We start from the raw sequence: 16,742 nt of genomic DNA on the forward strand, positions 1-16,742 counted from the left end.
TAGAATCTTGTTAGTAGAAGACTGCAACTTATGGCATAGGTTAATGGCAGATTATGATAGGTAACTCCTTTGTCTACTTATGAAGGAATCTGCATGCAAACATAACAATCCCTTGCATTCATCGTTTCAACATAGTCATGCAATGATAGAAAACATTAGAGGAAAGATCTCCTTGTGTACAGTCTATGTGCAAATATTAAATCTTTTCTAAGCTTACCTAACGCTGTAAGTGTAGTAGTAACTTCTAAAGCAGAGGTATGGCTGGCTGCACTTTTGCCAAGAAAAGTCATACCTACAATCAAGACCAAACATGATATCAAACACTCAATTGCCAAACCAATACCTAGGAACTAAAAACACCTATTGTTTCTACCCTGCTGGTTCTGGTTGCTCTTGATCTGTAAAGAATCAGAAAGTAGAAGGAGGAACATTTATCTATGCAGCAAAACAAAAACAAAATCTTCATTCTTCTTAGTAGTTATTTACAACTTTCAGTCTTTGTTCCAGAGTTTTGTCAAAATAGGTAACTTTGTCAAAATCAGTTTTAGCAGCTTGTCAAATCAGCTTATCTTAAAGTCTTTTCAGGTTACTTTCAATGTCTCTATATCTCTCAGTTGCACATAATCATTTTCAAAGTTTAATTCATTGATTTTTTTCACGTACCAAAGTATTGACCTGGATCTCTGAGATCAAAGCAAAAAGACAAGAATTCTCTTGGCCAATCACCAGTTGTCGCACATGACCATTCAGGACCTGCATACCTTCAATTTGCAATTCACTTTCTCTTCAACCTTTGATCTTCACTCACTTCTCTGTCACTCGTCTTCTTTTCTTGTGGTGTCTACTTCTTCTTCTATTATTAATAACATACTTGAGTCTTTTCCTTTCTTTTGTGATTTCAGCCACTTGTCTTCTTTCCGTATTCCTTAAGTCACTGCTTTTTTCAGTGTTGCACTGTTAACTTATCCTTGTGTTGCAGGATTAGGCTTGATGTACCTGCAACTGAATCAGGAGGAATCAGATCACCTTGACTCTGATCTAGCTCAACTCCTTCAACCGGGTCTATGAGCTGTCCTGTCTGGGTTGTGATATCGTCTGCTTCTGGGAGAGGCCTCTTCTGGCTAGACTCTTCTGCTGTCTCAACCGAGACATGTCCACTTTCAACCTCCTGTATCTCCTCCAATTCGTCTCTTACAGGGCTATCTGGGTCTTCTTCTGTTTGCTCAGAGTCTGTTTCTGACTCTCCAGTTTCTCTTCCCACTTTTGATGTACCTCTGGATGTTGTTGGCAGTCTCAACAACTCTTCTTCATCGTCCAAAGGACAGGGTACTTTCCGAGTGTTGCTGCCATGGATCCAGTTTGGAACTCCAGCACACTTCACAGCTGTAGTGGTAACCAATACTACTTGGTGAGGTCCTTTCCACCTGGGTTTCAGATGTCTTTCTCACATGCTTTCTGATCACAACCCAGTCTCCCGCTCTCAAGTTGTGACTCTGATCTTGTGATGGCTGCACAGTGTGGCCTCTACCTGATGAGAGAAAGAGTGTACCACATCAGCCAGACCCTTGAAGTAATCCAGCACCATATAATCTGTTATGTTCACAAGAGCATTGGCAGGAACTGCCGGTAATCTCATCCCTCTACTGATGAGGATTGCGTGTGGCGATAGTCCAGTCTTCCTGTCGAACATGTTTGACATACTCATCAGAACTAACAGCAGTGCGTCTGGCCATTTTTAAGTCGTGGACACACACATTTTTGCAATTCTTAATTTCAGGGTACCATTCATTTGCTTCATAAGTCCTGAAGCTTTAGGTCTGTAACTACAGTGCAACCTCTACTCAATGTTTAAAGCTGAACATAGCATCCTAATTACTTCATTGTTGAAGTGGCTTTCTCTATCTGATTCTAAAGAGACCGGAAACCCAAAACGAGGTATCAGTTCTCTAAGTAATAGCTTTGCTACAGTAAGGATATCATTTCTTTGTGTTGGGTAAGTCTCAAACAATCACCAGCACATATCTCAATCCTCTATGCACAGGCATTTCAATAAAATCCATCTGCATCCAGTTAAATGGACGTCCATCTCTTCCTATGTGGCTCATATTGATCACATACCTTTTACCCACGTTTGTCTGCTGGCAGATGACATAGCGGTGGCAATTGCTTCGGCAACCTGTCTAAATTTTGGATTAAACCATTCCTTTTTAAATGTATGAATCATGGCATCCCTTCCAACATATTCTTGTCCATAATAATATCTGGCCATTTGAGTCAACAAACAATTAGGGAGAACCACTTGTCCCTCCCCGGACATCCACACTTCATTCTTCCACTGTACACATTTCTGTTTAACCCACTCTCTTCTTTCATCTCTGCTGACATTTTCCTGTAAAACTTTAAATTCATCTTAAGTGTCTATGACATATAATGCATATTTGGGGCATAATTCTTGTTCAGGTAACAATTCCCACTTGTCTTTGAAAGATATACAGTTCAATGCGCAAAACCTTGCGACTTGATCTGCATATCCATTTCCCATTGAAATAAAATCTTGTGATCCCTGGTGTGCACTACATCTCACCACAGCAATCTTTTTGGCATTAGTAAAGCTTGTAACAAATTGTGAATCCTGTCACCATTTCTAACCGGTGAACAAGAAGAAGAGGAAACCTCTCTGTGACCATAGCTGACCAAAATCATGGACCATTCTAAATCTATACTGGCTGTCTGTATTTATGGTAACTTTGAGCTGTGCAGATGTGTAACATGCTCTAGTAAGAGCTACCAATACCACCACTTGTGCTGAAAATGCTGCTTGAAGCCTGGAAGCCTCGAGTATTCCAGAAATTGTGCACACAGCATATGCTGCCTTGAATGTTCCCACTTTATCTCTTAAACAGGAACCATTGATAAAAAATAACTTGGTCATTTTCTTCCAATCTGGTATCACAAATATCAGGTCTAGGTTTTGCGCACAAATTAGTAACTTCTAGCCAAGACAGTCATGTTCAACTTCTTTTAATTTATCAATTTGAACATTTTCATTTGGTAGTAAGGTTGGTGGGTTAAGCACTGTAAACCTTTTCAATGTGGAATTCGGAGACTCCAAAATAATGGTTTCATAATGGGTCAGTCGTGCATTTGTTAAGTACTGAGGGGGTCATGGGCAGTGCAGGGGCCCCTAGGGGCACCTCGAGTCCCCCTCACCGCCAGCCTTTCCATGGCGGTGTTAACCACCGTGGACAGGCTGGTGGATGGGGACTCATAATCCCCACTGCCCTGGCAGATTACGACCCCCTGGTGGTAGCCTGGAGGAACCGGCGGTATGACCATGGCTAATGCACCACGGTCATAATACACCTGGTGGACACCACCAGCCTGTTGGCGCTACTACCGCCACCGCCGGCGGGGCGGTCCGGGACCACCGGGGTCGTAATGACCCCCGAGTGTTTGTTCATGTAAGCAAAACCTCTATAGAGTGAGGGACCATAACAGTTAATGGATGTCCAAACACAATGCTGAGACTTAGTCCGCCGCTGGTACTGTGCACAAACAGCCAGGCAAAGCTGCTGCGACTGGATCCAAAGTAGCTTAAAAATATGCTAATGGGCGGTTTACACCACCATGTACCTGTGTCAAAACAGAAAGTGAACATGCATCACGCTCACAACAAAACAACATAAAGGGTTTTGTGTATTCAGGCAGTCCCAAAGCTGGGGCTTTGCCCAAACTTTCTCTCAGGTCAGCAAACGCTTTCATGCACACTTCATTTAACTCTAAAGGATCCGTAATTTCTTTGTGTGCCAACTTCTGCTGTGGCTTTGAAATTATTGAAAAATTGGGAATCCACTGTCAACAATAACTCACATTTCCCAAGAGCATTCTAACATCTCTTTGTGTAGCTGGGGGACTCATCTGTAATATAGCAGTAACTCTTTCTCTAGACATTTTCCTAGCTCCCTTCTTAATCAGGTGTCCCAAGCGTTTTGCTTCTTTCTGACAATACTGTAATTTTGCTAGTGATACCTTGTGTCCATTTCTTCCCAAATGAAGCAACCAACAGATCATCAATGTATTGGCCCAATGTCAATTGAAAAGGCATTTCCAATGACTCCAAATTCTTTTTCAGTATCTGATTTAAATTGATGGTGACTCTGAAAATCCTTGAGGAATTTGACACCAACAATAGACTCTCTCCAGTAATTTAAAACAGAAGAGAAACTGGCTATCCTCATGGAGAGGTACAGAAAAAATGCTTGTGATAGGTCCACTACGGTGAACCCTTCGGCTTCACATGGGATATGAAATAATATCACAGCTGGATTTGGCACTACTGGACAACATTTAATCACAATCTCATTGATTTTTCTCAAATCCTGGACTATTCGAAATTTTCCACATGGCTTTCAGAATCCCATTATAGGTGAATTACATGGGCTGCTTAACACTTCTTTTAAAACACCTTGCCTTACAAATTCTGCAATGACAGGTGAAATCCCTTCAATGGTATCCTGTGTCATGCGATACTGAGGAATCTGAGGAAAAATCGCATTTGGTTTAATTTGGACTTTAACTAGCTCAACTCCTTTAATGAGACCAATGTCTTTTCCTGACAAATCCCATACCTTCATCTTAACAGTTCCTTGTAAATCAGAAGGAAGATCATGCACTGTAAAAACAGGAAAGAAACTAATCAAAGGGTATTCTTCATTTGTCAGGTTACGGTCTGTCGTGTACATCTGGTCATCTTCATGGTCACTGTTTGTGGAAATTCCATCATTTGAACAGGTAATTAAACATTTAGTTTTGCAGAGTAAGGGCCAGATGTAGCAAAGGATTTGCGTGTCGCAAATGGCGAAAATCGCCGTTTGCGAGGCGCAAATGCCTCTTTGCTATGCAGAAATGCATATTGCGAGTCGGGACCGACTCGCAATATGCATTTCAGAATCGCAAATAGGAAGGGGTGTTCCCTTCCTATTTGCGATTCGGAGTGGCATGCAATACCATTTGCGACCGCATATGCGGTTGCAAAGGGTGTCGCAGTTACCATCCACTTCAAGTGGATGGTAACCCACTCGCAAATTGGAAGGGGTCCCCATGGGACCCCTTCCCCTTTGCGAATGGACCCAATACTATTTTTTCAGGGCAGGAAACTAAAGGTTTAAGGAAAACGGGCTACACTTAAAAAAAAAAAAATGCTTTATTGAGAAAGCAGTCACGAACATGGAGGTCTGCTGACGACAGCAGGCCTCCATGTTTGCGAGTGCCTAGACTCGCTATGGGGCCGCAATTTGCGACCCACCTCATTAATATTCATGAGGTGGGTCATTGCGACCCCATAGCGAGTCGCAGACAGTGTCTGAGACACCGTTCTGCATTGGAAATTGCGACTTGCAATTTGCGAGTCGCTCCGACTCGCAAATTGCAAGTCGCAATTTCCAAGTTTGCTACATCTGGCCCTAAGTCTCTTCCCAGTAAGGAAACTGGACTTGAATCACAAACTACAAACTTATGTAACCCTCTGAAATTTCCAATTTTAACTGAAACTGGTTCTGTAATGGGATTTGTCAAATACTGATTTGCAACTCCTACAATCTGTACTGTTTTCCCTGAAAGGGGTAACTTGGGAACTTCTGCACTTCTAACAGTAGAGCGTGTAGCTCCTGTGTCAACTAGGAATGAAACTTTGTGATCCATCACTTTTCCCTTCACGTATGGACCTTTCTGATCCACTTCAAGTGAAGCTGCCAACACACATTCTTCCTCATCCGAACTCTCGCTCACCCAATTATCGTTTATTCCATCCTCACTGTGTAATGGGAATGGGTGTACGGTGTTATTACTGCGGTTAAATCTTTGACCTGTGCCCTACTGAGGAAGCATCACCTGTTGCTGATCCATAGGGCTTGAGGTATCTGTATTTGTTACCTGGGTACCATTTGAACCTGAGGTTGCATTAGGTGCTGCTGGGGCATTTGTAAACGAGGCATCTGCAGCTGTTGCATAGGCTGAAAACCTTGTGTCTGGCTCACATTATTCTGCGAATTTGGATTTAGACTCCTCATTCTAGGTCCTCTCATGTTTGGAAAGGAATTGATTTTGTTCATCTGCTGTGCAACACCTTCCTGTCCTAACATCGGACACTCCCGCATCCAATGTCCGACAAGGTGACATCCTTTTTATTCCCTGCGTATCATTCTGATTAACTACAGTATTCAAATCAGAACCACTATTCATATTTCCAACTCTATTTCCACCACAACCTTTACCTCTGGCCTGATTCTGAAATGCTATGTTTCCTTGCTGCTGCTGTGGAAAATGTCCCTGAATTCCTGTTTTTACCGCTTTAATCTGCATCACATTGCCTTTTCCTTCAATTTTCTCCGCTTCAGTTCAATCTTGTCACTACAGTACTTTGCATACTGCATCACCTCATCAATTGGTTTTGCTTGCCAACAAATCATCTGGCTAATTTCAGGTCTCAATCCTGAAACAAACCTAAACACAAAATGAATCATGTCTTTCGGCTCAATTGTTTCCGTACCACTGTAATGCTTGAAAGCCTGCAATAATCTCTCATAGTATGCATGTATGGATTCCTTTCCTTCCTGGGCTGTTCTATCTATTCGCTGCCAATCAATATTTTTGGGAAAAATTCTTGTTTTCAAGAATTCAATCACTTTGTAATAGTACTTAATTACCTCAGAAGATGGTGCCCCTGTAGCTAGATCTTTCTGAGTTTTTTTGGTCGGCCAATCTATGCTTCTTTTGCATTCGACCCATAAGTCTGCTGGAACTACTATCTCCAATAGCGTGTTCAAATCCTCCCACAGACATTTTGCAAGCTTCACAAACCTATCTGTTTGCTGGTACCATTCTACTGGTTTCTCTCTCAATCTCGGGTAGTTATTTGTAAAAGACAGAGGCCCTCATTACGACCCTGGCAGATGGCGTTATTTTGGAGAAAGGTACTGCCAATAGGCTGGCGGTACCTTTCCCCAAAATATGACATTGCCGGTTTGGCTCAAGCCAAACCACCAATGTACCACTGTGTCTGCCAGGGCAGTAACAGCCGATGGGCTGGGAACTTCGGTCTCCAGCCAGGCAGCCGCCACAATCCCACCCTCGGGATTATGACCCCGCCTACCGCCATGGTTTTCTTGGCAATCTTACCAACACGAAAACCATGGCGGTAGGCACTATCAGTGCCAGGGAATTCCTTCCCTGGCACCAATAGGGGTCTCCCCCCACCAGAATCTTCCCCCACCCTCCCCCTCCCACTCCGACCCCCCGACATACACACTCCTATACGCACAGACATACACACGCATACACACATACACCCACACATGCATTCATTCATACACACACACAGCAACACACACTGACATACATACAGACACACACGCATTCATAACACACAACACACACACACTCATACCCATTCCGGCACACACGCATTCCACATGCCTCACACCCGCATGCACGAGCACAAAAACATTCGCACACACTCCCACACAACACACCCCTCCCCCGTTGGAGAACCCAACTTTTATGCTTGCAGGGGGTCCTCCGCCAGGAGATGGGGTGCAGTGCTGTTGCCAGCAGCAACGCCCGCCAGCGGAACACTGCCAAGCCGTATCATGTGTCATGATACGGTTGGCGGCGTTCTACTGGCGTGGCACTGCTGCTGGCAGCAACGCCACCTTACCACAGTCCGCCGCCATGACCGTAGCTGGAATTCCACCGGAAGGCTGGCGTTATTCCAGCTACTGTCATAATATGGTGGACGCTAGTTAGCCATGGCGACGGTCTTTTGGAGGCCGTGGCGGTAGCCGGCATTTACTGCCTAGGTCATAATGAGGGACAGAATGTAACTTCTGCTCCAAGGGACAAGGACAAAATTCCTTTCAGGAATTTCTCTAATAGGTAATATTTTTACTGGATCATCAGTCTGCGGTACATTAACAATAGGATTCACAGAATCCTTTTCCTCTTGTCTCTTTTCTTCACCCATCTGCCTTCCCACTTCTCTAATGCTCCCCATATTAGAATGATTTGTATTCATTCTCTAATGTAAATTTTCATCTCAAATATCCTCATGTTCTCAAAGTCCTTTGAGTCAAATTCTAGTCTGTAATTTCTCTTTAAGTGTTTAGTCTTTTCAATTTCTATGTCGTATTTGTCTGCCAGGTCTGCTAGTTTCTGGTGCACCAGTCCTGCTTTGTTGGTGATTAGCTTGCACAAAAAGCGCAACTCTTCTTCAAGGTATGAGTCAATTCTGTCTAACCCTACTGACCTTTGATCAAATATTCTACTTCTATTCTAAGCCTAGTCAAATTTAGGGGATTTTATCCACTGAAACCTCCTTGTGAGCTGCTCAGTCTCTTCAACCAGTCAGTCAACTGTTGGGCGGTCATACCATGTAATGAAATACTCATATTATTTACACGTGGAATTTGTTGCAACGTTAGGCTAGGGATATCTGGTGTTATCAGGCCTGGGACCTATGACTAATCTCCCCTGAATATTTGGAGGAGTTCTGGGATAACTCGATTCGATTAATGGACATGCCGTCTCAAATGTTGGCCTCATTGGGGTCATCATTCCTGACCATACATTGAGCCTTTCCATTTCTACAATCGGACTCAATATTTTCTGTTCACTGCTCTTGCTATTTCCCTGTGCAAATAAGGGTATGACTGGACCAATAGTAACAGGTACTGACACAGCGTCCGGACTTGGTCAAAGGTTCTGATCTCTAGGGTACATTCCTCCCATATTCTGACTTGTTAGTGCAGACATCTCTGTTTGCGACTCTGCTATGGTGTGTACCTCGGGATTGGCTGGGCTTGCATTGAGGACATCAAATTAGGTGTGGTTTCGAATTCAATCAATTTTGGGTTCTGGTTAACTTGTCTCAATTGGGATGCTTGTCCTGTTGGTACTTTTAATCTTGGCGTTGAGTTCACAGTAGGGACATCTTGATAAATTCTAGGTATGTCAACCTGCGGCATAGAATTCTGAAATGTGGAAGTGCTAGGGACTACATGACTAACCTGTACTTGCCTTGGTGTAGTTTCAAGTGGTACAGGAGCTGTAGGATCTACACTAGTACTCAGACCTGTTTCCTGTGCTGCATATGGTGGGGAATGACTTCTCAGTAATTGCAAAATAAACTCATCATCGTCTGATTCTTCATCGTAAGTCAAAGATTTTCTGGACTCTATCGATTTATACTCTCTGTCATCTGAAAGATATGAATCCCTCTTTCTGGTACTCTTTCTAGCCTTACTCTTGTTTTCCTGAGTAATTGCAGGAAACAGCCCAACTCCCTGTAAATTCTCTGCTCTCCAAATTTTCTGCTCTCTATCCCATCTTGCTTCAGCTAAAGTCTTCTCAGATTTTCTCATTCTGTTCTCAAATTTCTGTTGCTGTTGCTGTCTGGCCACTAACTCCCAAAAAGCTAATGCTTCAAATTGTGCAGGTCTCGGAGAAGGTTTTGTATCATACAGTACTCTCCTTAAGTTCTCTAATATTTTTAAATTAAATGTTCCATGGGTAGGAAACGTTCAACACTGTCTGCCACCACACCCTACGCTCACACTTCAGCGATGCAGGTATCCGCGACAGAGCCCTGGACTGGGTCACCTCCTTTCTCACCGGCAGAACCCAGAGAGTCTGCCTCGCCACATTCTGCTCGGAGGCAACCAAAGTCATCTGCGGCGTACCCCAGTGTTCGTCCCTCAGCCCGACCCTCTTCAACGTCTACATGGCCCCACCTGCTAACATCGCCCCATCCCACAAACTCAACATCATCTCATACGCAGACGACACCCAGCTGATCCTCTCCCTCACCAAGGACCCCGCCAAGACCAACCTCCACAAAGGAATGAAGGCCATTGCCGAATGGATGAAGAGCAGCTGCCTCAAACTCAATTCCGACAAGACAGAAGTCCTCATCTTCGGATCCACCCCCTCCGCATGGGATGACTCAGGGTGGCCTGCCACTCTCGGAGTTGCTCTGACTCCCACCGACCACGCACGCAACCTAGGATTCATCTTGGACTCCTCATTATCCATTTCCCAGCAAGTCAACGCCATCTCCTCCTCCTGCTTCAACACCCTCTGCATGCTCTGAAAGATCTACAAGTGATACCCACAGAAACAAGAAGAACAGTCACCCAAGCCCTTGTAAGCAGCAAACTGGACTACTGCAATGCCCTCTACACAGGAACCACGGCCAAACTCCAGAAGAGGCTGCAACGCATCCAGAACACCTCTGCACACCTCATCTTGGACATCCCAGCCACTGCCACATCACAGACCACCGCACAACACCAGACCAGAATACCTCAACAGACGGCTCTCCTTCTACACCCCGACCTGACATCTCCACTCCACCGACCTCGCAACCTTCCCACGCATCTGCAGAACTACAACCGGCAGTAGATAATTCTCGCACCTCACCGCCAAAATGTGGAACACTCTTCCCACCCACCTGTGCCAGACCAAAGACCTCCTTACCTTCAGGAAATTTCTCAAGACCTGGCTGTTGGAGCAGTAGCAGCACCTTCCCCCCTTGAGACCCTCACGGGTGAGTAGTGCGTTTTACAAATTCCTGATTGATTGATTGATTGAATGAAACACTAAGCTCCCTTCTTTTTCTGTCTCTTTGCACTACTGCTTGAGCCAAACACATGGAGCAGCACTCTGCACTTCAAATACAACATATGCAGGTGTTTCTTCTAGCGGTGCAGTTTCTCCTACTTTAACTGGAATGAACACATTTCCTCTTAGGGCACTTTTTAATGCTTTGAAAAACTTAATTTTCATCTTTAAATCTTTCTTTTAATCAAGTCAGTAAGTAAGTTTCAATCTCAAAATCCTTTTTTGTCTACCGTCTTAACCAATTACGCTTCACCATTGTCCACCAATCGGTATGCGACCCTTCTCAACAACCAACCTATCCCAGCGTGGCTCTAGTGACGTCACACTGACACGTACAGCAGCTGACATAGCCCTTCGGCTTGTCTTCCTCAACTCGGAATCACACAAAACGTAATGCAAATTATTGTGAGAACTAAATAAAAATCAATAGACAAAACTTGTCTGTTTACTAAAGGAACGTAACACAATCGCTTCAGGAACTGTATTGAGTTTTCACTGACGGCTTTCTTGCTTTAACAGATACTCCTTCTATCTCAGTTTCCCTGACTCACAAGCAAAATTTGACCACCAAATTTCACTCTCAACTGATCATTTGGACTTCCTGGTGCACATAGGATTCACCAAATCTCCATCGAAAACCAACACTCTATTTAACAAGCACTCTGAGTTTGTCAACCACGCCCGATTGACCTATTGAACAGACAAATTACAACATGATACAATTCGACATTCTGAACCTAAATAATGACAGATGAAAAAATGATGGTGTTCTCTTAAGGAGGTTAACCATCCTCTGCTACCAAAACTGTGAGCGCCTCTAACCTTATTGGGTGTTATATAAGTAATTGATGAGGGAACGCGTTAGAGATTCAATGGACATTTTGACTACGCTTAAAGAAATCTCATTATCAACCCACAACATAAAGTTTTGAGTCAATAATCTTTACGCATCATGACCCATTTGGTCATGAATAACCACACCTTTAAGTAAATTTTACATATTTATTTCCCTAAATTAACAACGCTAATGTCATGTAAATTAGTCTCAAAATGAAATGATAAGCACATTTAAACAACACAGGTTGACCAAAACGTCTAAAGAATCTCAATTTTGCTAGAGCCTCAAGGGTTACAGTACAAATTAACAATAGTAATAACTGAAAAACGGAAATATTATACATCTAGGCTTAAATGAGCATAATCAATTATTTGTTAATGATAATTGTCAACATTTACATGTCTTTCTAACTAATCTTCGGATTAGAATAGCATGTTTGGGCTTCATGCAAACAATTGTAGTTAAAGTTAATTTGGAAAAACATCTAACTGTGGCTCTAGCAAAATAGCGCTTGGTACCTAAAAAAAAACACAAATACAGCATAGAAAAAATAACATTTCATTATACCACTCCTCAAGTTGTCAACAAGAAATAATCTCTTTGTCAGGGGACATCCGTCTGGTCCGTATTAGCAATAGGACATTTAAAAGCAATAACTAAGGGATCAGCATTTAGCATTAACAGAACACATGGAACTGTAGAGTTCCATAAACAAGACTGTTACTTAAACGGGATCCGAAAAAACACTAACTTCTCTAGAAACACAGCGGGCTAAGTTTCAACTCACATAAAGTATCTTCTCATACTTCCTTGGTCAGAAAATCGTATGTACACAGTTAGTCCAATGAGAATGAAGCCCAAAATCGAAATTATAACTAAACTGTTGTTCATGTGTCGGTGAATGTTTCTTCTTCTTCCATTTCTCACGTCCTGTCCGTCAGGTAACAATTTTCTTCCTTCTTCCGTACTTCCGTCAGCGCCTCCATTGTTAACTCCTGGGAAACATCGTCATCTCACGCACTAAGCTAGACATTGTTTCAATAACTAGTACAAAACATTCTAGGAAACAGTTCTCATGAGAAAATGTAAACCATCTACAAATCGCCTGGTCAACTCTGTGTGAAAAAATTCATGTATCAATTTCTTCCAGCACACATTCTTCATAACATCATTTTAATAGGGCAGCTTTAATATGAGGCTTGTGCAGAAATGTAAGCCCACACTTTTCTATCATAAGGCCTTCAATTAATAAAGCAAACACATAAAATTAAATCATTAACTGTAATGCATTAGTACATTTCTATTATGTTAGCACATAAATTCAATGATAATTCTTAATGCATTTTTAAAATTTTCACATGGTTACCACCAAGTTCAACTTGGTGGTAATAGCGATTCCTTAATGCCTAATTCACATTAAGGAATTGCTTGTTACATGTGGTTTAGAAATCGCAAATAAGGATTCCTTATTTGAGATTTCTTATTTAAAGAATCGCTATTTGCTATTCTCTAAATGGGGTCCCACTTTTATGGAATCGCTACTTTAGCGATTCCTTAAAATTGCACTGCGAATGCCTTTCTTACATTCAGAAAGGTGATTTTGCATTCGCAAACCGCCGAATTCTGCAATTCGCACCGTTTGCGAATGCAAAATTCTTTGATACATCTGGCCCAAGGAGAAATAAAGATATTTCCCCTTGTTGCATTACATTTTGATGCCTTTCTCAGGTTTACTAGCTTTAGTAAATCTGGGAATGCGACAAAATCCATGGGTGAGTGCATTGTAACGCCCATGCAAAGCCTTCCCAACTCAACTCAATGTAAGGCAGCGCTCCGCTCTGCCTTATATTACTTTGTATTTACTATACCATGCAAAGTGTCTTTGATAGCTTAGTAAATACCAAAAATTATTTTGCTTTGGGACTCCGCCACAAAAGTGACATAACCCTGATGCAAAATATCGGTAAATCTGCCCTCATCTGTATTGTTCAGCGCCAGAGCTGGCATTGTTGGAGGGGTAGAGAAGTGAGAGACCTGCTGGGATGTGCATTGTTATTATCATCTCATATCTGAAAGAAATTGTGAACGAGAGAAGTGGCCATATTTTATAAATATGTCAGACCTATAGTCTAGACTAGATTGAAGTCATCAGTTAACCTGCAGGATCTCACCAGTTATTCTATGCCTGTTTATTTAGTATTGGCGGGTTTACTGGCTGAACAGTACTGGTGACTGACAACCCTTGTAGCAAATATACCTTAATATGCATTACTTGAATGAAAGGGGTGTGTGCTACAGTTGGCTGTGTGGCAAAAATATATTGTATGAACTTACATCACTATATAATACCCGGCAATGAAATGATCCACCATTTTTAATTCACCTGCTTCTTGAAAGTAGATAGCTGATTGGGTTATTTCCAGCCTGTAGATTTAAGTTCAAGATTGAGTTTGAGGGTCTGACTGGCTTTACAGACTCTGTGGCTGAGATTTGGGTGGCAAAGTTTTCTTGGAAATAGCCATGTTTTCTGCTACCATTCATAATTTCTATCTTTGTGGTATTTAGCTTTACATGGTAATTCATCATCCATATATTTATGGCGCAAAGGCAGTCATCATGTTGAAGAGATTTGCCAGACCTTCTATCTTAAAAAATGATTTGGGGGTTCTCTACATAGTTGTAATAGGTGAGGTTGTCGCGTAGGCTCTCATTATTCTAATGAGACTACTGGATTTTGAGCAGCAATATCGTCCCCAGTGTGGGAGACTGAGTCTGATCCACGGTGGGTGACACCTATAGTTCAAAAAACGGGTTTTGCTCTGGCTAACTAGCAGTGCCTCATCTCTCCCGAAAGGTAGAGATGATTGGGCAGCTGAGCGCATGACATATCATACTTCTCAGGGAAATCGTGGTCACTCAGGTCGTATCCGGTTCTCTCATTCGCAATTCGGTCTCATGAATAAATGACAATGAAAGCAGTATAAGTTTTAAAGACTGGTTTAATAAAACGACTGCATTTTAGATAGCAAAGCGTGAGCTGCAATAACCAGAACAACACAACATAACAATATTAAAATGGTGACGATGAGAGTGAAGCATAAGAATAATGCTATCATATTGCCACTAAAGTTGATGGACTCCTTTCTATCTGAATCATAATTTGAGCATGGCATGTTAATCTCTAATCCTGCCTTTCATGTTCCCCAGGGAAGACATCAACCCTCATACCTGAGCAGAGGCCTGTAGTCTGCGTTAGCATCTGCAGCGAAGCATTCAGCATATAGTTGTGGTTCCCTGGCTGGAATCTCCCTCTTAACGTGTAATGGGACTAGGAAGTGTTTCTATAATAACACAGCTAATGTTCTAAGAAAATGTCCCTACGTAAGGATGTGTATTTTCTACAAATGTTGGAGACTAAACTTCTACCACGTTCACCGAAAATGTACTAAACTGTAGCCTTGACTGAAGAACGAAGTGATCAAGAATGCGTTGTTTGAGAACACAGTGCTGGGCGAAGCAAAACAGTTAGATAGAAGAAATTAAAACAAGACCGTAAAACTGGTTACTGTAAAAATAACAGTGCGAAGCTGAATAACATATATCTAGGTCAAGGTGCACAGCGGCCTAGTGTATTAAACTAATGTGCATGGAGTTATCACTAAAATGGCTACACAACACCCTCCCCTTGGCGGTTGAAAGTGGTTCAAGCCAAAAAAAAAAATTCTCACCCTAAGATATATAAAAAACCCTAGTCAATTTTGACAAGTTAAAAGGACACACAAGCACACTACTTGGCAATTTAAAACATGAGCATGTGGCTTATAACCGAATTCAATGATAATGTCAATTTAGAAAAGTTCAGAATTAAGTACGAGTCATGGAAAGTAGGAGATCTTCCACTTCGGCAGATGACAGAACCGGAAAGTCTGTGCCAAAAATTATCGAGGAGCAAGTGTGTTCCATGGCCCCAGTATCAACCAAGGCGGCATCCCATGGAGTGCCCGTTGATGAGTTGATGGCAACTTCCTCCAGGAAGGGTAACCCATAATTAGCTTCACGTAGCAAACGCAGCCTCAGTGCGCATGTCTGGTAATGAACCCTCAGCGAGAACATCAACAGATCAGCATCTATTGCTAGGGGGTGCTGCTGTGAAAGACAAACTTCCAGTGCATGTTCAAAAGAGCACCAAAAGCACCGGAACACGGGCTGCACACAATACAAGACCGGTCTGATTGACAAAGACCAGTCACACTCCAAATGCTCCAGGAGTGTTGCTCCAAAATTCTGCATCATACGGTCACGACACAGCTGCGCTGATGGGAGCGCCGTCATTTGCCCTTGTTGCGGCGGGGCAGCCATTGTGCATAAACAACAGCAACAGCAGGATGCCAGCTAATAAAGCCAAAGTTATGGAAATCCCTCAAAAATACTACCGAACATTGAGTGGATAGCTGAAGGTATCAAACCGAATATGGAGGAGAAGGTGTGAACAAAACCAGAACCAACAGCTTTGAAAAAATGTGCTATTCCAGTCATGCTGGACTCATTAAATATTCGTCCCACAAGTTCACCAAAGTGTCTCTGAAAGTTTGTGTTTAACAGGAACTGTATTTCTGCTGATGACCTTGCCACTTGAAGTGCGTAGGTCTCGCGTGCAGATGTAAGGGCCACATGCTTTTGAAACAAGAAAGCCTTGAGTCTACTTAACTTGTCAAAATTCACGTTTGAAGTAGCAATGTAAGGCCAGATATCAGCTACCTCCTTAAATTTAGTGGGGGAAACAGGACATTCCCGCAGCATGTAGCGACCTTAGAGACCGAAACAACGTAAACTATTCCGGCTTGCATGCCACAACAGTCCTCACTATTGAGAAGGACGTAGCTGCCGTTTGAAAACACCTGGAATGTAGGTCTAATCAAGGGGACTGGAACTCCCTTAAGATAACAAGCCAAGTTTACAGCCGAGGCATTACACGCCCCATGCAAGGGCAGCTGTTTACAAATCATCGAATGGCTGACAGAAGTCTTGCATTCACTACCGCTAAGAAATACCTCTTTCATGCCATTGAACCATTTGTACGAGAAGGGAAACTCCCACACCTCACGGATGTAACTATCTCCCAGCTTTTCGTATCTGTCTACCGGAATGTGTTTCAAACAGGAGGTGAATTGTAGTGTGGAAATAGGCAGGTTAATAACCCCGTGTATTAACCACTCTGCCGATGGTATTT

At 42.7% G+C, this 16,742-nt stretch overlaps 1 protein-coding gene across 1 annotated transcript in view; it reads right to left on the minus strand.

Annotated features, from left to right (window-relative positions):
- Positions 1-369: 369 nt before the first annotated feature.
- LOC138287186 (uncharacterized) overlaps positions 370-16,742 on the minus strand; it is a 107,243-nt gene continuing 90,870 nt past the window's right edge. Inside the window, exons 4-6 of the mRNA XM_069227548.1 lie at positions 4,436-4,672; positions 997-1,383; positions 370-398 (exon numbers count right to left, since the gene is read on the minus strand). Coding sequence (XP_069083649.1) covers positions 370-398; positions 997-1,383; positions 4,436-4,672 — 653 coding nt within the window. The remainder of the gene's footprint in view (positions 399-996; positions 1,384-4,435; positions 4,673-16,742) is intronic.

Source organism: Pleurodeles waltl, chromosome 4_1 (genome assembly GCF_031143425.1).
Source record: "Pleurodeles waltl isolate 20211129_DDA chromosome 4_1, aPleWal1.hap1.20221129, whole genome shotgun sequence".
Taxonomy (NCBI): domain Eukaryota; kingdom Metazoa; phylum Chordata; class Amphibia; order Caudata; family Salamandridae; genus Pleurodeles; species Pleurodeles waltl.